The sequence below is a fragment of the Urocampus carinirostris genome, chromosome 10 (genome assembly GCF_059441175.1).
Source record: "Urocampus carinirostris isolate Australia breed hairy pipefish chromosome 10, RoL_Ucar_1.0, whole genome shotgun sequence".
Classification (NCBI taxonomy): domain Eukaryota; kingdom Metazoa; phylum Chordata; class Actinopteri; order Syngnathiformes; family Syngnathidae; genus Urocampus; species Urocampus carinirostris.
This window is the reverse complement of record NC_142358.1, coordinates 41,391,994-41,415,098: the sequence shown is the minus strand read 5'-3', so window position 1 is coordinate 41,415,098 and position 23,105 is coordinate 41,391,994. Positions and strand designations below refer to the sequence as shown.

The following is a 23,105-nucleotide window of genomic DNA, read 5'->3' as shown; positions in this document are numbered from 1 at the left end:
GAAATGCGAGGTTTGAAAATTGTTTGAATTTTAGATGAAGTGCTTGTCAATGCTTGAAATTGTTGCCACATTTTTTAGGTTAAGTGTTCAAATCAAGGTATTTAACTTTTTGATTGTTCCCAAAAAGGATTTGGGCTAGACTTAGAAACTAAGGTTTAGGCTCCTGAATAGGGGATTAAACTGGATTTAGGGGCTGAATTAGCGAGAGTTTAGGATTTAGGGCAGGGGTGTCAAACGGGCGGCCCGCGGGCCAAATTAGGCCCGCTAAGGGATTTAATCCGGCCCGCGAGGGAAGCACAAGAGAAAAACGAGGTGCAGGTTAAAATATGTCCACTTGATCTTGCCTCTCACAAATGCTGGATTTCTCTCTCTCACTCTCACTCTCACTCTCCATCTTTCACTCTTTCTGTCTCTTTGTCTCTTTATTTGTTTCTCTGTCTCTTTGTCTGTCTTTTTACCTTCTTTTGCTGTCTCTTCCTGTTTTCATCTTCTTCCTCTTTTATCTCTTGCTCTCCCCTTCTCTTTTTCTTGCCCCTCTCTCACTATTTCTCTTTTTATCTGATTTGTTTCTCACTCTCTCTCTTTCTTTCTCTCTTACTTTTCCACCCTCTCTCTTTGTCTGTCTTTTTACCTTCTTTTTCTGTCTCTTCCCTTTTTCATCTTCTTCCTCTTTTCTCTCTTGCTCTCCCCTTCTCTCTCACTATTTCTCTTTTTATCTGATTTGTTTCTCACTCTCTTTCTCTTTATTTCTTTCTCTCTAATCTACTAGTCTGGCCCCCGATAGAATGTTTGTTTTATCATGTGGCCCCTAGTTAAAATGAGTTTGACACCCCTGGTTTAGGGTTAGAAATTAGGGTTTGCGCTCCATGTTAGGGTCCTAAACTGAATGCAGGGTTCCAAAATAGGTTTAGAGCTAGGGTTACAGTTTGAAACAGGGTTAGGGCTAGGGTTACAGCTAGGATAGGGCTTGGGGTGGGATCTAGAGTTTGGGTTGTTGGGTAGGGTTTTAAACCAATTTTAGGATTTCGAAAAACAGTTGGAGGTAGCGTTAGGGTTTGAAAGTAAGGTTCTGTTTTTTTGAACGGCGCTGGAGTTCTTTTATTTATTTATTTTTTTTACTTCTATCTGGCTATTTACTTTCAGTCATTTACATCAATTTTAGTTCTTTACCTATTTACCTTTAGCTGCTTACCATCAAGCTACCTTTGTAGCTATTTAGCAAGCTATCTAACAAGCTTTTTAAGATTTTTACATCTATATCTAGTGAACAATTACCTTTTTGCTAGTTTTCAAGCTAAATTTTGGCCTTCTTTCTTGCTAGCTATCTAGCTTTTTTTAAACTTTCTCTGTTGCTATTTAGTTGACTTTTAACTTTTTTAGCTAGTCATCGATCCTCGTTTTAGTTTTTACCTGTTTAACTTTATAGTTAAATATCAAGCTACCTTTTAGGTGTTTAGTAAGCTATCTAGCTAGGTTTTTACACTTTTTTTCATGCTATCTAGCTAACATTTTACATTTCTTTGCTAGTTTGGCCCTTCTTTTTAGCTAGCTATCTAGCTTTTTTTTCATTTCTCTTTGACTTTATACCCTCAGCTAGTCAGCTATCTCCATTTTATTTTTTTACCTGTTTATCTTTATAGTTTACCATCAAGCTACCTTTTTAGCTATTTAGCAAGCTATCTAACTAGCTTTTTAAGATTTTTACGTGTTAAATAGTGAACAATTACCTTTTTGCTAGTTATCAAGCTAAATTTTGGCCTTTTCTTGCTAGCTATCTATCCTTTTTTTAACTTTCTATGTAGCTATTCATTTGACATTTAACTCTTTTAGCTAGTCATCTATCCTCATTTTAGTTATTACTTGTTTAACTTTTTAGAGAAATGTCAAGCAACCATTTTAGCTATTTAGAAAGCTATCTAACTAGGTTTTTACACTTTTTTCATGCTATCTCGCTAACATTTTACCTATCTTTGCTAGTTTGGCCTTCTTTTTAGCTAGCTATCTAGCTTTTTTTTCATTTCTCCTTAAACTTTTACTCTTTTAGCAAGTTAGATATCTCCATTTTAGTTTTACCTGTTTAACTTTCTAGTTAAATATCAAGCTACCTTTTAGCTGTTTGGCAAGCTATCTAACTAGCTTTTTACATTTTTTTTCATGCTATCTAGCTAACCTTTTACCATTCTTTGCTGGTTTGGCCTTCTTTTTAGCTAGCTATCAAGCTTTTTTTTCATTTCTCTTTGGCTTTTTGTTCTTTTACCTAGTCAGCTATCTCCATTTTAGATTTTTACCTCTTGTTAATTATCAAGCTACCCTTTCAGCTGTTAAGCAAGCTATCTAACTAGCTTTTTACATTTTGTTTCACGCTATCTAGCTAACATTTTACCTTTCTTTGCTAGTTTGGACTTCTTTTTAGCTAGCTATCCAGCTTTTTTTCATTTCTCTCTGTATTTTTACATTGTGGCCTCTTTTCTTGCTCGCTATCTAGCTTTTTTTTTAACTTTCTCTGTAGCTATTTAGTTGGCCTTTTACTCTTTTAGCTAGTCAGCTATCTCCATTTTAGTTTTTTACCTGTTTAACTTTCTAGTTAAATATCAAGCTACCTTTTAGCTGTTTAGCAAGCTATCTAACTAGCTTTTTGCATTTTTTTTCATGCTATCTAGGTAACATTTTACCTTTCTTTGCTAGTTTGGCCTTTTTTTAGCTAGCTATCTAGCTTTTTTTCATTTCTCTTTGGCTTTTTACTCATTTTAGGTTTTTTACATGTTTATCAAGCTGCCATTAAACTTGCTTTTTACATTTTTTTATGATATCTAGCTAACATTTTACCTGTTTTTGCTATTTATGAAGTTACATTGCGGCCTCCTTTCTTGCTAGCTATCCAGTTTTTTTTAACTTTCGATCCGGCTGTTTACTTTTATCTAGCAACCAAGCTCACTTTTAGTTCTTTGGTTGTTTACTTTTCTAGCTAACGATGAAGCTACCTGTTTGACCATTTAGCATGCCATCTCGCTAAGGTTGTGTTTTAGAAATTCATATCGAACTGTGTGCCCTTTATGCTAATTATTGACAAAAAGTAGCTTGACGCTTGAAAAAGTTTGGAGACCACTGAATAAGGTTTGGTTCTTAAATTCCATTAGACATTTTTGAATGTGTCTTAAGCCACGATTTTCGTTTGAAATAAGGCCCATTTGGCGGGCAATTCTTGGCAATAAGCTATATAATAGTCAAAATGAAAATGTCAAAATTAGCACAAGGGATTACAACGAGTCTTCTGACAGATTTATTCATGTATGCCAAAAAGCAAGACACGTTGCGATACAACGAGGCCTCATTTGGATTTACAAACCAAAGCTGTTGTGAATGTCTACAGGTGGGCCACAAGGTGGAGCCGGAGTTGAGGGGACGGCAGTGAGGCAGCTGTTGCAGTAACTCTCATAAAATGGACGAATTACTGTTGATGTAAGCAGGTCCGATTGTCTCGTACATCACACCGATACATATATAAAGAAAGACGGACGCCTCCATACATACAAACTCTATATACTCGTCTGTAAGCTATCTGTACGTACCGTGAAACACTCGATATATTGTACAACAAACATTTTATGAACAACTGACAACATGAAAAGACATAGCAAAAACCAGTAACACACTACACTTAGAAAGAGTTTACAAATGCTTATAAAGAGGTCATTGTTATAAAGCCTTAAAGTGGAAGTCAGCCCAAAGGATTTCCGAAAAACAGATGATGGGGGTGGACCCAAATGCGGAGGAGCCAAGGGGAGATGGTCATTAACAAAAAACAGGAATAAGAAACAAAAACAAACCAGGAATTAAAACTAGAAAAGTGTCCAAACCATAATGGACAAACAATCCTGACATGGTAACGGCATATAGGACAAAAGTGGTGTGGAATTGCAAAGCCCAGACCATTTAAGGACCCAGGGGGAGGCTTCCCTGTCCCGGCCGTGGCTTTTGGATCCTGTCCTGGAGAAATCCCTACGGTCGCGCCTTGTTTCCTCTATCCGACCTTTGAGGGGGAGGTTAACTTAGGGTCTGGGTACCTCTCACCACCAAAGGACGCCAACTGGGTTTTGAACTGGGCTTTCAATGATCACACACCTTTGCCCATGTATCCTGAACCCTTTAAAAGGACCATTTTCTTCAGAAAACTTGGTCGGATCATTTTGAGTCCTCCTGTCATCCTCCTTATTCCAAAACAATTCCAGGTTTGTATGTTTCTTTGTTAGAATAGAATAGAATAGAATATACCTTTATTGTCATTGTTACAACATGGGTTGAACATATTGTGGCAACGAAATTGGACGTGGCACTCCAGTTTCACATTTTACAGTGTGTATAAAAGAAAACAAAGAAGATAAAGCAACAAAGAAGATGTTTGTATTTTCCTTGTTGCAGGCTTTGTTTTCCTCCGGAGGGGGGTGAGGGACAGAGATGGCCGGATCCAACTAGGTGGGGGGAGGGGGGAGGAGCTTTGTTACGTTGCTCATTGCAGTTTTCCAGTTTTAGTCGTCGTTTCTAGTTTGAACTTTGTCAAGTTTCGTTTTTGTTTCTGATTTCTTGTTTGGATATTTGAGTTGCTTTGTGCCTAGTTCTTTGTTGCCACTTTGATCCTTGGATTTGTTAGTAAATACTGTCCTTGTTTTTGAGCACCTCTGCCTCCCCCACATGGGTCCATCATCCACAATCAAACAGTTTTATGGCGCCAGCAACACTGATTTGTTGTGTAGGCCTCTAGTCGTTCAAAATCAGTATTTGTTGTCTGTGGAATATGAGTGAAGACGAAATATCCACCGTTTCTCATCCATCGCCCATTTTGATAATGACCAATCATGGCTCTGCTTCAGAAAGCAGGTGAACGTTGATTGGTCAAAAGCATTCTCAAAATGGCTGCCCCAGGGGCAGGTTTTGATATTCAAATCAAATTCTTCTAATATATTATTCTAAATGCCGAGCTTTGACTTCATTTTGTAGAAAATCATTCGGGTCGACTTCCGCTCAACTGTTTGACAATTTTTCAGACCGATACCAAATCTTAAGCAGTTATCAGTACCGATACCACATACTGAAATGCTTGATACATACAATTCCATTCCCTCTGCAAAAAATATTTTTAAAAACTTTAACCCCTACATAATACTTTCCTTTAATATTGTGTTTTTCTAATGGCATCTTGAACTTCAGGTTCCTGATAAGTGGGCCACTAGCGGCACCACAAGTACTGATAACTTAAAAAAATCATATGATCAGCACTAATACTGACGCCTGGTATCAGTACTTGCATATACATACTTGGATTGGGGTAAACCAATAGGGTGGAGCTCCGACAATATTTTCTGGTAGACTTTATTAATATCACAGTCTACAAGCATTAGCCCATTTAGTATCTTTCTCCTTTTTATCACACCGACAAGGCGAAGCAGTAGGATGGTTGTACGGACTGATTACGGGAAAAAAAAGTATTTTATTTAGGCTTAGTAACAACCAATTTATAAACCATTCATTTGTCGTTTTGCAGTTTTTAAAGTGCTAGCTAAAAGGCTAAACCCTAATCCACAGGTGTCAAACAGGCGGCCCGCGGGCCAGATCAGGCCTGCTAAGGGATTGAATCCGGCCCGCGAGACAACACTCAGAGAAGCGCAAGAGAAAAACGAACTGCAGGTTGAAATATGTCAACTTAATGTTGCCAAAGCCAGTTGCCTCGAACAAGGACACTGTACTGTACTTGTATTTATTTATTTCTCTCTCTCTCTCTCTCTCCCTCTCTCTCTCTCTCTCTCTCTCTCTTTTCCATCCCTTTTCTCCCACTCTCTGTCTCTGTCTCTTTCACTCTCTGTGTCTCTCTTTTTCTCTTTCTTTGTTGCTCTTTGTCTCTTTTTCTCTCTGTGTCTTTTTAACTTCTTTTGCTCTCACTTCCTTTTTTCCTTTTCTCTCTTTTCTCTTACTCTCTTCCTACCCTTCGCGCTTTCTTTTCTCTTTTCTCTCCTTCCGTCTTTCTATTTCTTTTTGGATTTCTTTCTTCCTCTCCCTATCTTTTCCCCCTCTCTCACGACTTCTCTTTTTATCTCTTTTGTTTCTCACGCTCTCTCCTCCCTCCCTCTTTCTCTTATTTCTTTATCTCTTTTTCTTTCCCTTGAATCTACTAGTCCGGCCCCTGACAGAATGTTTGTTCTATTGTGTGGCCCCCGAGTTAAAATGAGTTTGACACCCCTGCCCTAATCGGTAGTAGCTGGGGGTACAAAACAGGAACACACCACACAGACACCGGTTTTAGGTCAGGAGACCATTTTGTGTCAAACGTGCTATTAGCTGAGACGGTATCAACAATGTTACAGGATCATCAAAGTGAGAGACGGCGACATGAAGGCACAAGAAGATCACTGAGGACTGCTACGATCACGAAGAAGCACGACGGGCTAAAGGTTGGTTTTCACGATTTATGTACAGGAATTATTACCGTATTTCACGAACATAGGGCGCACCTTGTTAAAAGGCGGAGTCTCCAGTGCTGGTTCTATTTTTTCAACACATACATAGGGCGCAAATTGTTATCGGGTGTGGGCGCCCTCTGCTGGGGCCGCTTCACAACACAGACAAGCTTCCATCAATCCATCCGTTATCTGCACCGCTTATCCACAGTAGGGTCGCAGGGGTGCTGGAGCCCATCCCAGCCAGCCTCGGGCAGTGTGCAGGGGACACCCTGAACTGTTTGCCAGCCAGTCGCAGGGCACACAGGGACAGACAACTCACTCGCTCATTCATACCTAGGGACAATTAGGTTAGGCCAATCAACCTGACATGCATGATTTTGGAATTTAGGAGGAAACCAGAGTGCCTGGAGGAAACCCACAGGGAAAACATGCAAACCCCGCACAGGAGGTTTGATCTCATGACTTCAGAACTGGGCCGCCGTGCTGCCCAACCATCGACTCATTCCTCTTCAATTCTCTCGCAACTGCTCGGTTTCCATGTCATGCCGCATAGCGTATAAGTCAACAAACCATGGCGGATGAAAACATGGAAAGCATTTGATGGAAGGCAAGATAGGTTTCGGCTAGAATTAACCAGTGACTCACACTTCACCCTTTAGCAGCCTCAGGGTGTCCCCAGCTCAGTCCACCGCTTGATACCACACACAGGGCGCACTGCACTATAGGGCATGGCACAATTTGAAGGAAATCGGAGACTTTTATGTGCGCCTCATGGTCGTGAAATTACGGTATATACCCTCACCTTGTTGTGTCACACATATTAAGAGGGTATGATGTCGTGGAATCATGTCAAATAAAACAAGAAGGCAGTGTGAGCTGAGAGCAGAGGCACAGCCTCAGTTTTCCGCCGGTGTTTCTTTGGCGGCTGCTGCGGCTAAGGAAAAAAAAAAGAGCCGTGTATACCGAATTTCTGTACTATTAGGTACACCGGATTATAAGGTGCACCTCTTTAGTGTTTTATTTTATTTTCTTTCATAGTTTATTCGAATGATTTTTAACCACTAGAAGTCTCAAAGGGATATACAGACTATTATGACACCAATCCAAGGCAATGTCTTGATAAAATAATGTTCTCACCCTATGTAATTATGTTGATTTGGAGAGACATTCTCAAGTACAGAACATTACGCAAATTCTCACTTCTTTGGCTTTCTAACAAGTCTAGCCATTTCAAACACCGTCACCCGATCCTGGTGGCATCAGTTATCTGAGACCACGCCCAAGGAGGCATGATCTGGTCAAGCGTCCCTGGTCCATATAAAAAGAGTAGTTGATTGATAGCTCGCTTTTTTTTCTCCTGCCTGGCCAGCAGCCCTGAGTTCAGCACGTGGGCCATACATTGCGACCATTCGGAGCATGAGACCAAATCTCTCCACAACGACAAGTACTCCATGTTTGCTTGTTCTTAGGAATGAGCGTTTTTTTTTTTTTATTTTCCGTACAAGGGAATCCCCCCAAATCGACAAGCATTATAGCGGGAAACTTTCTTTTTGTGCGAGTAACTTTCAGCAGTCTATCTCTCATAATCTCCAGTGCTCATAATTTTGTGACTAATTTCTTGGGATTAGAAATTCATATCAGAACTCAAAGTAATGACGTAATGTATTTTTTTTGTTTCAGTGCAGTAAATTCTATCATCCTTCAGAGAAAAAATAGTTTTATGGTGGAGCACAAGCAACGCCTGGAGGCAAATTTGTTTATGGATTGCAATCCTAACAATTTTCTAAATTAAAGTTAGAAATATCCCCACAATGAGGACAAACGCAAATGAAGAAACCTTGAGAACACATAAGGCGCACTGGATTGTAAAGTGCATGAAATTGAGACTTCATTAGGAGCTACTGTATTTGTGTAAAACCCGAAGAGAGAATCTCTGGCTATGGGGTGGGTAGCATGAGGGAGTAGGAGCAAGAGAGCCTCTCGGCTGCATGAGACTTAATCATCGACTTATCAAATGAAAAAAATGCAGATACCGATATCCGTCAAATTCCCAAATATCGGCCCGCCCGATAATCGATCAACCTCTCGTTTTTGGGTGTGCCTTATAATCCGGAAAATACAGTAATATAACTTCTAAGTGATTTTGAATATTTGGAGGGCCGTCTCACCCTTTGAGACGATGAGGTTTTCCTCTTGCGCCTCCTCGTCTCCGGGGGCCCTGCGAGGGAGAGGAGAGAGGTGGCCACCGGTCGCCACGGTAACCACACGTATCAAACGGTGCAGCAAAAGCGTTTCTTTCCTTTTTTTTTTTTTTTTTTTTTGTCTTTTAGAAGGGGGGGGCTTACCTGGGTTTTTGGTTGATACTGCAGCGGCACCTTCGACCTTGAAAAGGCAAGCGTGTTTGTTAATGACCTCAAATGATTGTCAAGGTCATTTTATCATAACAGTCCACTGTGTAACCACTAGACCAGGGGTGTCAAACATGGTAGAGAAAAAAAACTCACAGGGACTGGACTAGTATGTTAAAGGGGGAGAGAAAGAGAGAGAAAGGATTGGGGAGAAAGACGGTAGAGGAAGGAGAGTCAGAAAGAAAGGAAGAAATACAAGAGACCAAAAATAAAGAGAAAGAGCGAGAAGAGAGTAACAAAGAGAGAGAGGGTTGGGGAGAAAGACAGGAAGAAAGACAAGAGACAAAAAAATAAAGAGAGAGTGAGAAGAGAGAAACAAAGAGAGAGAGGGTTGGGGAGAAAGACAGTGATAGAGGAAAGAGAGTAAGAAAGAAAGAAGAAGAAGGACAAGAGACAAAAAAAATAAAGAGAAAGAGCGAGAAGAGAGACAAAGAGAGAGAGGGTTGGGAAGAAAGACAGTGATAGTGGAAGGAGGGAGAAAGAAAGAGGAAGAAAGACAAGAAACAAAAAAAGAGAGCGAGAAGAGAGACAAAGAGAGGGGGTGTGAAAGAGAGACAGCAATATAGAGGAATAAAGAGAGAGGAAGAAAGACAAGAGACAAAAAAATAAAGAGAAAGAGCAAGAAGAGAGAGACAAAGAGAGAGGGGGGAGAAAGAGAGACAGTGATATCGAGAAATAAAGAGAGAGAGAGGTAAAGAACAGGAAAGAAAGAGGAAGAAAGAGAAATGGTGGAAAAAATAAAGAGCGAGAAGAGAGAGACAAAGAAAGAGAAAGAGGGACAGTAATACATAGAGAGAAAGAGAAAAGGGAGGGAGAAAGAGAGAACAAAGAATGAAATAAAAAATGAAATGAGAGAGAAAAAAAAGTTGAAAAACAATAAAGCAATAAAAAATAACTATCATTTATAAAAAAGAAAGAAAAAGCAGTAGTAAGAAGTAAAAAGCTACGAAAATAAACACGAAGAAAAACTTAAACAAAAAAGTAAAATGGGAAACGAAAAAAATAAGTAAAACGCTAGGACAACAAATGAAAAAGGAGGGAAAAAATATATACTGTAAAAATAAGAAGGGGAAAATGGAAAAACTATTCTGTGCTGAGCCTAGCACTGACCATAGACAACTGATACGCAAGGATTGATAGCGTAACCCAAAAATGTACCCAAGTAAAAGTACAGTTACTTCAGAATAATATGACTCAAGTAGGAGTAAAAAGGAGTCATCTAAATAAATACTTCACTAAAAGTACTTAGTAAAAATAGTATTCAAGTACTGAGTATCTATACGTCTGTCTGTATTTGTCGCTGACAAAATAACAGACAGACGTGTACTTACATGGAGCAGATTTAGGTAACGGGTTCAATGTAGCGGAGTAAAAGTACAGTTTCCTCTTCACAAATCTACTCAAGTAAAAAATATAATGTTTTAAAAATACTTCTAGAAGTAGAACATGTCCCAAAACTTACTCAAGGACATGTAACAGAGTAAATGTAACTTCTTATTAAGTTCAAGACAGTTATTGCTTGTTTTAACACAAAATCCAGTAATATGCAAAAAAAAATAATAATAATGATAAAATACTGGCCCTCGTGAAATCCATTAGCCAAACAGGAATTACTTCGACAGTCATACACAAGTTTTCACCCCAAAATCACAAGTTTGTTGACTTACTGAGAATTAAGAGAATTCCAAGCGTGAAGAGCACCACAGCTAAAGCCAGGCCACAAATCCTCAGGCTCTCGTAGTCTACACAGAAGGATAGTGAGTAAATAGGAACAGAGGAAAAAAATGCTTCATTTTAGGATGAGGCAGGCAGAAAAACGTTAATAATTGTAATGAGGGACACTCTTAAACCCTTAACAGTCGACCCGTTTTTGATCCTGACCACGTCTACTCTCCCGTCCCGGCTTTTGACCTCTTTTGTCCCCGACCACGTCTACTCTCGTTTCCTGGCTTACGTCTCGCTTCCGAAATTGCTTTTGTGATTTTGTAGAAGACGTCGTTTGGGCGTCGCCCCAAAACATACGCAGAGACGAGATATGGCAGAGAGGGAACGCCCTTTATTACATTCGTTCAGCAATATTCATCCAAGCCATGTTCAAATTCGTCCGGGAGACGCTGGGCTTTTTATACTGCGTTCTCGTGATCACGTGATGTCCTGACCCGTTTTTCCGTTCCCGACACCGCCATCGCTCGCCACGGAAGATCCACTTCCTCGTTCAGAGCGACTTGCTTCCCGCGCCTAGCGAAAACTGGATCGTGGGCGCACCCCTTCCTCTTTCCCTTAATAAAATTGTGAGAAACGTAACGCAAGTGGGTCCTGTTTCCGTTCTGGTCCTGACATAATCACTGGAAGTGCTACTAACATTGAGTAATCTTAGCTGGAAAACAACTGGGACAATATCATAAGGCGTAAACTGGTCCCCTGTCAAATCAGATCTCAATGTGAAAAACTAAACTCTGGATTTTAAACGTTTTTCTAAGGGTAGGTCTAGACGTTTCCAATAGTTGCCATTTAAAGAAAACTTGTTTACGGCTTTAAAACCCTTGCAACAGTGGATTTTATTTTGCCCAATTTTAGATAGTGTGAAAGAATTGTAAATGTTTGACTTCTCTATCTAGAAGTCAATCAATGATTGTGCACACTCACAGGTTATAATCGCGCTTCAAAATGGATCCCGATTTGCATCACTTACGTTTATTTCCAGCTCTGATCTGAATTCACTTTTTTTAAACATGCATATATTTATGTTGGTATTCATGACCTAACCAATGTGTAAAACATCATTATGATCGGTCACTATTGGCTAAAAAATTTTGAAGCTCGACCTAAGTCATGTTTGTTTTCTCAATCCAGGCAATCATAGGCTATGGCAGGCTAAGGATTGTAAATAAAGCTTGCAATTGGTCGAGAGTGGTGTCAATCAAAAAGTCAGAGGCAAATGGACATATTGGAAATCATTTTACGGCTTTGTTTACTTTTAAAAGGGATTAACGGGGCAAAACGAATGGAATACAACACGGATTGTCTAACAGTGTAGAATGCTTTTAGGCGAACTTTTTTTTTTTTTTTACTCTGTCGGAATTATTTTTTTGAGTAAACATTTGACCCAGTTGGATACACTGGACAGTCGTGGGTTTAATGAAACCACATTTGGAAAGAATCATTTCATGAGTGGAATACTACTTACGAACAAATTCAATTACGAACAATCATCCAGAATCTCGTTCCTATGTAGGGCAGCCTGTGTTCATATTTGCAATGTGTATTCAAATCAGAGGTGAAAATAAACGTCTGTAATAGAACTCGGGATCCATTTTTACTTCTGAAAAGAGAAGTCAACCATTTACAACTCTTTCACAATGTCTAAAAATTGGTTAAAGTAAAATACACAGTTGAAAAAGTTTTAGAGGTTTCCAACTTAGAATAGTCATATTTAGTAGCACTTACAGTGATTATTTCAGTTTGGGACAAATGAGACTAAAAGCGTCCATATTACACACACAGTTTAAAAACAGCCTTCAATTTACTTTGGCTATGCCTTGGATTATGATTTTACAGAACTCCTAACTGCCCCAAAAAATTAATTAATTGTCAAATTATATTGGGATTTTTTGACAACACTCTCCATCTTTAGCTATTTAGCCTGCCCCAAACTAATCTTCAACCCTGTTATGTCAAAAGTAATCATAATTATAACAATAATAAAAGAAACCCAATATGCTCAAGCCCAGGTGGTTGGTTTGAACATGCATGAAATAAAAATATACTGACCATAGACAAAAGGGTTTTCCTCCTTCTCTGGTTCATCTGTAAAGCGACAAAGACACATTTTTACAGTCACACTTTCTTTTTCCCGGCTTGAAAATATAAATTAAAGCAGGGGTTGGGAACCTATTTAATCCAAATAGTCATATAAGCAGACAGAAGCTAATTCTTCACCGCATTTAATTTCACTGTGTGATGTTAAATGGTGTGATAAAATCTATAAAATAAGAATAATCCCAGATTCTGTGTCCCATATCAATATATAAATATATATATAAGGTAAAATGTGTTTAGGCTCATTTTTGTCATAAATAATGGTTTCAAAACAAGGTGCGAGCAAAGTTCTTTTGTAAAAATGTCACAAAACACTGCAAACAAAAAGGATACCAATATATTTAGTGAAGTGAGTGGATTGCGCTATGTGTGTGCATAGTTCCGCCCATCTCTACCTCTCACCCAATCAATCTACTTCTCGTCCTGTACACAACATCTGCCACTTAAGCATTTCACACAGCCTGGCCTAACCTTTTATTGTACATTGAATTAAAGCACAGTCAGAAAATATCTTTATTCCATTAAACTCTATAAATGTAACTTGTAGTCAATCGTATAAGATCCTTTATAGTCAAATGTATAAAATCCTTTACCAGCCCAAAACAGGGTATTTTGGTGTGACACCGTGATTGTAAACTGTAGTTGAGAATGTGCCCTAAATATACTGGATTGAACCCTTTTCAAATCAGTGTTGCTTTCGGCTTGCCATGGTTAACCGCCTCAGTGACTCAGTTCAGATTCTGAATGATTCAAGACGATAGCAATGGCCTCATTTTAGGTTCCCGACCACTGAGTTGAAGTGAAATTGGACACACTCACCTTGAACATCGACGTCTGCTACGGCTGGCGATAATCGGCACGGGTTCCAGACATAACAGTGGGGAAAAGAGAGTTAGCGTGTTGCTTCGGAAAATTCACCAGATAGCATCAGACATCAAGCACGTGACACAGTTTTGCAATCGGCCGTTTTGGTGTGAACGTCGCACCGAAAGGCCCTCAAGGAGGAGCTGATGCATGCTTTTATAACTTCTCCTTTAGATTATTGAAATGCCCTGCTCTCCGGTCTTCCCAAAAATAACATTTCCAGCAGTCCATTGGCTCCCTGGGCGTTTCAGGATGATTTTATGGTGTTTTAACTAGTTTTTTAAATGTCTTGGGCCATCCCACATGTTTGTTTTTCTTGCATTATATCGGCCCCCGTGGCCCCTGAGGTCTTGCGGTTTGTTGACTGGTTCTAGGATGAAAACTTGCAGCTATGGGGAAGCAGCATTCAGCCACCTCAGAACGGTCTGAGGACTTCAGGGACCCTAGATATTTTTTAAAGGAGGCTAAATAGCCACTTATTTAATAGAGCTTTTAATGGATCTTTTTTTTTTTTAGTTTTGATTTGTTTAACTTCTGATCTATTACTGTATCATATTTTACTCCAGATTTTGGGGTTTTATTTTGCAATTTTTATATTTATATTTCAGTGGTAGATCATTTTGCTCACTTCAACTATTGTTTTTCTGATCTTTTTTTTAATGTAACGGAAATGAGTATATTGGGTAATTTTACCCATTTGATCAATTTTGTCATATGACTAAAGAAAAACGTGAAAATATTGTCCAAAAAAATAATAGTATTGTAAATTCATATACATGAGTCAGTATGTTAAACACGTGTTGTTAGTATCATGACCGATTTTTAAATATGACTTTTGAGATATGTTTAACTTATATTTTTCGACTGTAGCACATTTAAGGTTTTAATTCACATTTTAATATTTTGTTGTGCAGTTGTTTTCCTTTTATATTTTTATTTTTCAATGTTTCCTCATTGGGGAGAACACCGGTATGGTGTGGTTCAAAAGCTGAAAATCCTAAGGGTATCTGCTGCCATCGGGTTCCTTTCCTCACTGGTCAGTCTGTGCCTTATCACTATCGTACATCTTTCCTATTATAATTATTTTTGTTTGTGTGTGTCTGTGTATTCTGTGTTTTGGGTTAGGGGATTTTATTGTCTTATCGTACGCTGAATGACTTTATACAGCACTTTGAGTGATAATATATAGTCTAAAAGTGCTTTAAATATCAATTTGATTTGAATTGTATACTTTATATAGATCATCAGTGAGCATTATTTCTCAGAGAAATGTTTTAAAATGCATACGTGGATTTATTAAAATGTGTGATTTTGGAGAGGACGCCATTGGGCGTAGCCCCAAAACATAGGCAGAGACGAGATATGGCATAGAGGGAACGCCCCTTATTGCATTTGTTCAGCGACATTCATCCAAGCCACTTTCATATTCGTCCCGGAGACGCCGGGCTTTTAATCCACAACAGTGACGCACTAAAAGAACATATGGATTACATTTAAAAGGGGTAATAAAGTAATAATGTTTAAGTAAAGTACATAAGTGAGATTCTTGTAAAAACAATTATGCTTATTTTTGTATTGAATTAATTTTATGTATTTTATAGTAGACAACTTCAGCAAGCCATTATTTAAATAGTTTTTGACAAACACTTTGTTGAATTAAAAATAGACCTATATTCATGACTTAAAACCCATTTGTTACGATTGCCATGGCGCCCAATTGGCCCCGCCTGTGTGGCGCCAGCTGCAGCTCATTAACAGATTGGCTTTCTGTCTACTTAAGCTCAGTGCTCTTACTCACCCTTTGTCAGTACGTCCACAAACCTCTGCCCCGCAAGACGTGGTTTCTGACTCGATCCCGTTTTCCTGTTGGTATTTCCAGTCCGATATTGTTCCCGTTTATTGTTGTCCTGTTTAATATCGGTTTCCAGTTTTGTTTCTGTCTATTTTTGTCCTGTTTATTATTCTCTCCTGCTTTCGTTCCTGTCTAGTTTGTCTTGTTTATTTTTCTATATCCCGTTTCTTTATCTATCGTGTCCGTCCTGTCCAGTCCGGTATCGACCCCATCTGCCCGATATCTACTTGGGCAGTTGGTATCGATCTCGTCGGCCTCTGGCTTCCTGTCTTTCCATGCCAGACCGCTGTCTAACGTGAATGACTCCCCATTTCCCGTAAAATAAGAGGCTTGTGTGAGAACGTCATGCGTTTGGGTCCTGATCCTGACACCGTTGTTTTTTGGCCAACTCTAATCATTTGAAAATATATTAATCACACATGGAAAATCCATTTGTTTCATTGTATTAGAAATGCTGCTTTTTGACAAAAATGCTTCCAAATGTTTAGAATCCAACCATTTGATTCAAAAATCTTACAGGACGCTGTGCATATACCTACCAGCCACACACACCAGGAGTGAAGAGAAGAAGAGAGAGGCAGTTTCCATGGCAACTGTTGATGAAAACCAATATTAAGAGGTGGGTGAGGGGAGCAGAAAATGAACCTAAAAGACATAAAAAACGGGAATGTCTGTGCTGCATTCGGTGAAGCGAATCCCCTGATGCATTCAACACAGTCTACAAATTCCCGCGCGGGACAAGGCCGTCGAACGCACCGGCGATCTTATATGGGAAAAGGGGGCGGAGTTATCTGAGCTTCATTCAATTACAAAAACGAGAAAGTGCACTTTCACCCAAAAATTAGCATCCGCCATGACATCACCGAGCTAAAGCGAAGTCTCCCTTATCGATTAGCTTGTAATGTAATCGCAGGAAGGAAATTCCACTAATGGTTCATTACAGTCCAAGTTGATACGGTTGAGATCCAGAGACACTGGAGCACTTGGCGGACGTGACCTCCGCCAAGGAAAGGAGCAAATGAGATGCGTCCAAAGATAAAATAGCTATTACCTGGATATCACTGGATAGATGTTTGAATGTCAGCGTATACCCCAACATACCGTATAGACTAAAAAACGTTATTGGCTAAGAATAACGCAATCGAATAATCAATATAATATGTGAATTTCCCTACGGGGATGAATAAAGTATTTATCTATCTAGGCATCTATGCATCTATCTAGACATCTAGGCATATATCTAGACTTCTGAACATCTATCTATCTAGACATCTATCTATCTCTACATATATATCTATTTCTCTATCCTTATATATCTAGACATCTATCTATCTAGACATCTATCTTTCTAGACATCTACCTAGACATCTATCGAACTATACATCTATCTATACATCTATCTATCTAGACATCTATCTAGACATGTATCTCTCTATCCCTCTATCTAGACATTTAGACATCTATCTAGACATTTATCTATACATCTAGACATCTATCCAGCTTTCTAGACATCTATCTATCTCTCTATCCCTCTATCTAGACATCTATCAATCTAGAATTTCAGCCATCTATCTATCTAGACATCTACCTAGACAGCTATCTAGACGTCTATCTATCTATGCATCTATCTATCTATCTATCTATCTATCTAGACACCTATCTTTGGCTATATAGATATCTAGACATCTATCTCTCTATCCCTCTATCTAGACATCTATTTATCTAGACATTGATCTAGATGTCTATCTAGACATCTATCTAGACATCCATCTAGGCATCTATCTAGACATCTATCTAGTTATTCACATTTTCAATTTTAGCTCAAAACATTCAAGCGCACTTTGAAACAAAATAGAAATGTAAATTCTTAATCTCTTGAAGAGTTATTTTCTTTTCAATATTGTTTAGCATTTTCAGTGATGTATGTCGTTTTCCAACTTTAAAACTGTTCAGTGTGTAAAAAGTTGAAATTGTTCTGTATTTTACAATATTTTTGTGGGTCCCCTGCAAAACATGAAATAACTCAATAATTTGGTGAATGTTTTATTAATATTATCGATGATATATCACCCCAAAATTTCAGGAGCTGCTTGGGAGCCAGTTCTTCTCGGTGAGCTGAGCCAAAAGAGCCGAAATTCCCATGACTATTCTGATAAACCTGTCCTCTTGGATGTGACGGTAGGGGGCAGTAACCCTTCACATGACAACTAGATAATGAAGGCTGGAGCCCCCATCGGCCTCATTTTTACACACTCATCTTCAAGCACAGTCTATCGAGTCAGACTTTCAGGAAACACAGCACTGGAAATAATTTCAAGCATTTTCAAGAATTTATGAGCATTTATACTGCATATGTTTACATTTTTGACTAATGCTATTTGTTAGCTATACTAATCTGCGATTCTGTCACTTGCCTGCTAATTGCCCTCACCTGCGCTCACTCTTTCAGCCTCAGCTACCACTCGTTCCCTAATTATCCCTCTCCCTATTTAAGCACTTCATTCTTTGTCAGTCCGTCAGCGAACCTCAGCGCATGCAAGGCAAGCACTTTTAACTCTGGATCCCATTTTGATCTCGACCTGTTCCTGTATCCTGCCTGATTCCGTCCCGTTTCCTGTATCGATCCCCGACCACGCTTTGTTCTCCTGTCCCGGCTACCCGACTTGTTCCGATCTCTGATCACACTCAGTTCTCCCGTCACGGCTACCAGACTTGTTCCCAATACACGATCATGCTTCGTTCTCCTGTCCCAGCTACCCGACTTTTTCCGATCTCCGACTAGGCTTCGTCCTCCGCTAAAACGCAGGATAAAGATAGTCAGTCTACATGCCCTGTTCCTGTATCCGGCCTGATTCCGTCCACTGTTTCCTGTATCGGTCCCCGACCACGCTTCGTTTTCCTGTCCCTGCTACCCGACTTGTTCCGATCTCCGACCATGTTCCTTTCTCCTGTCCTGGCTACCCGACTTGTTCCGATCTCCGACCATGCTCCTTTCTCTTGTCCCAGCAACCCGACTTGCTTCAATCCACGATCACGCTTCGTTCCCCCGTCCAAGCTACCCGACTTTTTCTGATCTCCGATCACGCTTCGCTCTCCCATCTCGGCTACCTGACTTGTTCTGATCTCCGTCCACGCTCCATTCTTCCGTCCCGGCTACCCGACTTGTTCCTGATACACGATCACGCTTCGTTCTCCCGTCCCAGTAACCCGACTTGTTCCGATCCACGACCACGCTCCGTTATTCGTCCTGTCTACTCGACTTGTTCCAATCCACGAACACGCTCCGTTCTCCTGTCCCGGCTACCTGACTTGTTCCGATCCACGCTCCGTTCTCCTGTCCCAGCTACTTGACTTCCTCTGATCCACGATCATACCTGTCACCGGCCGCGGGGGCTTCCTGTTTCACCTGCCCAGTGAGTACCAGATCGCTGTTTTTTTCCTCTCTCCCCGATCCCTCCCATCCCTTCATAAAGTGTTGTGTGAAACGTTACGCATTTGGGTCCCCTGTTTGTTCCGGTCGTGGCATGGAATCCTCCACCAAAACACAAGATAAAGATCGTCAGTCTACATGCGCTGCTTCACCATTGTTAGTCACCCCTTTTTTGTTCTATTATCTTCGGAATGTTCCCGTTTTTAGTATTTTTAGTATGAAACGAATTTTCGCGGAACCTCCCCAAGGACGCCGCATGACCTTGGCCTAGTTTCATTTACGTCAATCGCATCAATTTCTCATTTTAGCTTATAAAAAGCTGGGATTTTGGGGGTTTCTCCCATATGCCGCTTAGTACATATATTAGTGCAGGGGTCCCCGTCTTAATATCAAAGTTAAAGGGACAGTGTGTGTCTCGCGTAGTGTAGTTCGACCAAAAATGAGTGTTACAAAGCACAAAGGAAAACAAAAACTACAGACTCAAAGGGACCAAAACTAACCTTCATCATTTTGAAAAGAAAAATAAGGAGACAAAAAGACAAATGGAAGAAAATAGAATAAAAGGTATGAAAATAGCAGTTTCTTGTATTTTGGGGAGTAGCAAGATGGCCGACAACAACATCAGCTTACTTCATATGAGCTTCTTATTATACATATTTATAAAATAGTGAATCTATTTTGCTTAAGTTTTTGGACCAATAGGAAGGACCAAATAATACAGTTTATGGAATAATTTATTACCGATTTATTAACATATTTTTCAGTGCCCACCCACAGACACGATCTGCCCACCTAAAGGAACATGGATGTAGTAGTGACGGTAGTCTAGGCAGCGCGTAGAAGGTCCCATTAGGGGTGTTAACATTGGAGGGGGGTAGAGGGTGGACAGTTCCCACCAACAGACAGACTTTGCCCCTAACGAAAAGTGGATGTAGTAATGAGGGCAGTCTGGGAAGCGCATATGCTATCCCATTCATACAATATTGTATATGTCAGCAGACACTAGTGTGGACTCTCCTGCCCCCTACAGCATGGAGTGTGTGCGTCTGTGCTCAGAATATTCCTTTGACGTAGTGATGGGAATTTTAGAGAAGGGACTCTTTCACTTTGGCCACAAAGACTTATTACGATTGTTTTTTATTTCTTTTATCTATATATTACATGAAAAAGGGAAAAAACAGAAAAAAGTAAAAAGCCAATTGGGAAAACAAAACAAAAAGAAAAGCAAAATGGAGAACAAAAGAGGAAAAAGCGAGAAGAAAGAGGTAAAAAGCTAGGGAAAAAATAAAATAAAGGGAAAAAATATTTAAAAAAAGAAGTGAAAAATAAATAAAAATGCAGGAAAACAGAGGTAAGGTCTTTTTGATCTGTTTATTACCAATAATAATGTCATATTATGCAAAAAAACGAAAAAATACATTAAAAGAAAACAATATTCTTGTCACGGTTGCCCAATTGGCCCCGCCCATGTGGCGCCAGCTGCGGCTCATTGACAGATAGGCTTTCTGTCTATTCAAGCTCAGTGCTCTCATTCTTCGGGTGCAATCCGTCAACGAACCTCTGCCCCACAAGACATGGTTTTGACTCGGTCCTGTTTCCTGTTGGTATTCCCTGTCTGGTATCTTTCCCGTCTATTTTCGTCCTGTTTAATATCGGTTCCCAGTTTCGTTCCCGTCTAGTTTTGTCCTGTTTATTATTCTCTCCAGTTTTCGTTCCCGTCTAGTTTGTCCTGTTTTATTTCGATATCAAGTTTTACTATCAGTCCTGTGTGTCCGGTATCGACCCCAGCTGTCCGATATCTGCTCCGGCAATTGGTATCGAACTCGTCGGCCTCTAGTTTCTTATCATTCCACGCCAGACTGCTGCCTAACGTGCATGACTCCCCATTTCCCGTAAAATAAAAGGCTTGTGTGAGAAACGTCACGCATTTGGGTCCGGTTTTTGACAATTCTACTAAATTATAAGAGCATTTATTTTAAATCCTTGAACTCCTTTAAACTTTTCATACTAAGCAACTGGAATCCCTGCACGGGACAACAAAATATCATTAAAAAATATTGAATTTTAAGTGCAAGAACAAATAAAGTACAAAATACAAGAATAAAGAATACATTTTTGAAAGAGTTTATCGTAAAACACTACAAACATACATTACAAAAGGATGCTTTTTGCTCCTTTTCAGTCTCCCTAGTTTGTAGTCTTCCTTGGACTCATTTTTGGTAGCACTACACACCACAGTGACATCTAGTGGAAACATCTAAAACACTGTCCCTTTAAGGGCAGAGGAATGTTTTTTATCAGTGGAAAAGCTCATTCGGCCCAACCCCACCCGGATCTTAGTTTTAGCGGCCCCCGACTTAATTGACTTTGAGACCCAATGAAAAAACCTGCCAGGCTGCACGTGACCCGCGGACCGTAGTTTGCCCACCCTTGCTCTAAATTGTCATTATATTTCAAGTATTTTGGTTTCTCGGACCGGATGAAAAAGCCTGCCGGGCTTCACGTGACCCGCTGACCGTAGTTTGCCCACCTTTGCTCTAAATCACAGGTGTCAAACAGGCGGCCCGCGGGCCAGATCAGGTCCGCTAAGGGATTGAATCCGGCCCGTGAGACAACACTCAGAGAAGCGCAATAGAAAAACAAGCTGCAGGTTGGAATATGTCCACTTGATGTTGCCAAAGAAAGGTGCCTCGAACAAAGACACTGTACTTGTATTTCTCTCTCTCTCTCTCTCTCTCTCTCTCTCTCTCTCTCTCTCTCTCTCTCTCTCTCTCTCTCTCTCTCTCTCTCTCTCCACCCCTTTTCTCCCACTGTCTGTCTTTTTCACTCTCTCTGTCCCTCTTTTTCCTCCTTTTTTTCCTTTTCTCTCTTTTCACTTTCTCTCTTCCTAACCTTGGTGCTTTTTCTCTTTTTTCTCCTTCTGGCTTTCTATTTCTCTTTGGATTTCTTTCTTCCTCTCCCTTTCTTTCCCCCTCTCTCACGACTTCTCTTTTTATCTCTTTTGTTTCTCACGCTCTCTTCCTCTCTCTCTTTCTTTGTCCCGCCCTCTCTCCTTTTCCCTCCCTCTTTCTCTTATTTCTTTATCTCTCTTTTTCTTTAATCTACTAGTCCGGCCCCTGACAGAATGTTTCTTCTATCGTGTGGCCCCCGAGTTCAAATGAGTTTGACACCACTGCTCTAAATTGTCATTATATTTGAGTTGGACCAAATGAAAAAGCCTGCCAGGCTGCTCGTGACCCGCGGGCCGTAGTTTGCCCACCCCTGCTTCGGGAATCACCGAACCTAAAATCGCCCCCTAGCGGCAAACACCCGCACGATGGCGCCCGTCTTCTTTCCCCTCTATCACTATGGCAACAGTGTCCGACTGAAACGCGAAGGGAGTGGCCATCACCCATCGAAGACCATAAACGTCCATTTAATATATCAAAACCAAGGGGCGTCAACCACCAAAGATATGAAAAAATCGTATATTAAAAGACGAGAACCCACTCGTGACCTGTGCGCGCTTTCAACCTGTGGCTCTCCCGATGGCGGCAAGAAGGCGTCCGTGACTGCATCTCATTTCAATATCGTCACGACCGCGTTTACACGCGTGTTTTTATTTCGTCCACGAGCTGCTATTGTTTATTTACCGAACCACGAGACACACCCACGGTGCGCATCTCTCAATTGTTTAATGGGTTTTTTTTTTCGGTCACGCCGGTGGGGAAAATAAACGCACCCGAATCATAATTGACATTGCGGTTACAAATGAATACTTTTCAATATTTTGAGCGACTTACCGTTTAGTTTTTGCAGGAACGAAAAAATGATCCACCCGTCAGGTCTTCTTATCTGTTTATGGAGGGGGCAGGCTAGACCGGAGCAAGAACGAGAACGACGAGGGGGAGGAAGAGGAGGGGGAGGAATGAGAAAGAGGGGATGGACGACAATATCAATCCAGGAGGTTTATAGATTTATATTTTTTTAGTCTCCTTCGCTTTTCGTCTTTATCATAGAGCAAAGACACCCAGGGTCTTGGCACATTTTTTTACTCAAAGAGACTAAATAGTTTTATGTTTGAAGAGCCACACTACTGGAGGATTTTATAATTGGACTATAAAGGATTTTATACAATTGACTACAAATTACATTTAATGCAAAATATATTCACTGATACCAGACTTCCTGTGCGGCGTTTGTATGTTCTCCCCGTGCTTGTGTGGGTTTCCTCCAGGCACTCCGGTTTCTTTCCGCATTCCAAAGACATGCATTTCAGGTGGATTGGCCGGTCCAAATTG

General features: G+C 40.2%; 2 protein-coding genes across 3 annotated transcripts in view; one reads left to right on the top strand and one right to left on the bottom strand.

The window, feature by feature from the left end:
- Nucleotides 1-3,267: 3,267 nt before the first annotated feature.
- fxyd6 (FXYD domain containing ion transport regulator 6) lies at nt 3,268-22,721 on the bottom strand. Of its 2 annotated transcripts, none has more exons than XM_088345777.1 (8): nt 22,608-22,721; nt 15,935-15,988; nt 13,499-13,522; nt 12,632-12,667; nt 10,528-10,602; nt 8,798-8,834; nt 8,621-8,670; nt 3,268-7,386 (listed from the first exon to the last, which is right to left on the bottom strand). In XM_088345777.1, exons 2-8 carry the CDS (start codon nt 15,981-15,983, stop codon nt 7,349-7,351), a joined length of 309 nt encoding a protein of 102 aa, XP_088201903.1. In that variant the 5' UTR covers nt 15,984-15,988; nt 22,608-22,721; the 3' UTR covers nt 3,268-7,348. The 2 variants fall into 2 exon arrangements, with proteins under 2 accessions (XP_088201903.1, XP_088201904.1); XM_088345778.1 differs by having other exon boundaries at nt 15,935-16,040; nt 22,608-22,712.
- tmprss13a (transmembrane serine protease 13a) overlaps nt 22,142-23,105 on the top strand; it is a 39,588-nt gene continuing 38,624 nt past the window's right edge. The window contains exon 1 of the mRNA XM_088344938.1: nt 22,142-22,290. Within this exon, the coding sequence (XP_088201064.1) occupies nt 22,142-22,290 (149 nt within the window). The remainder of the gene's footprint in view (nt 22,291-23,105) is intronic.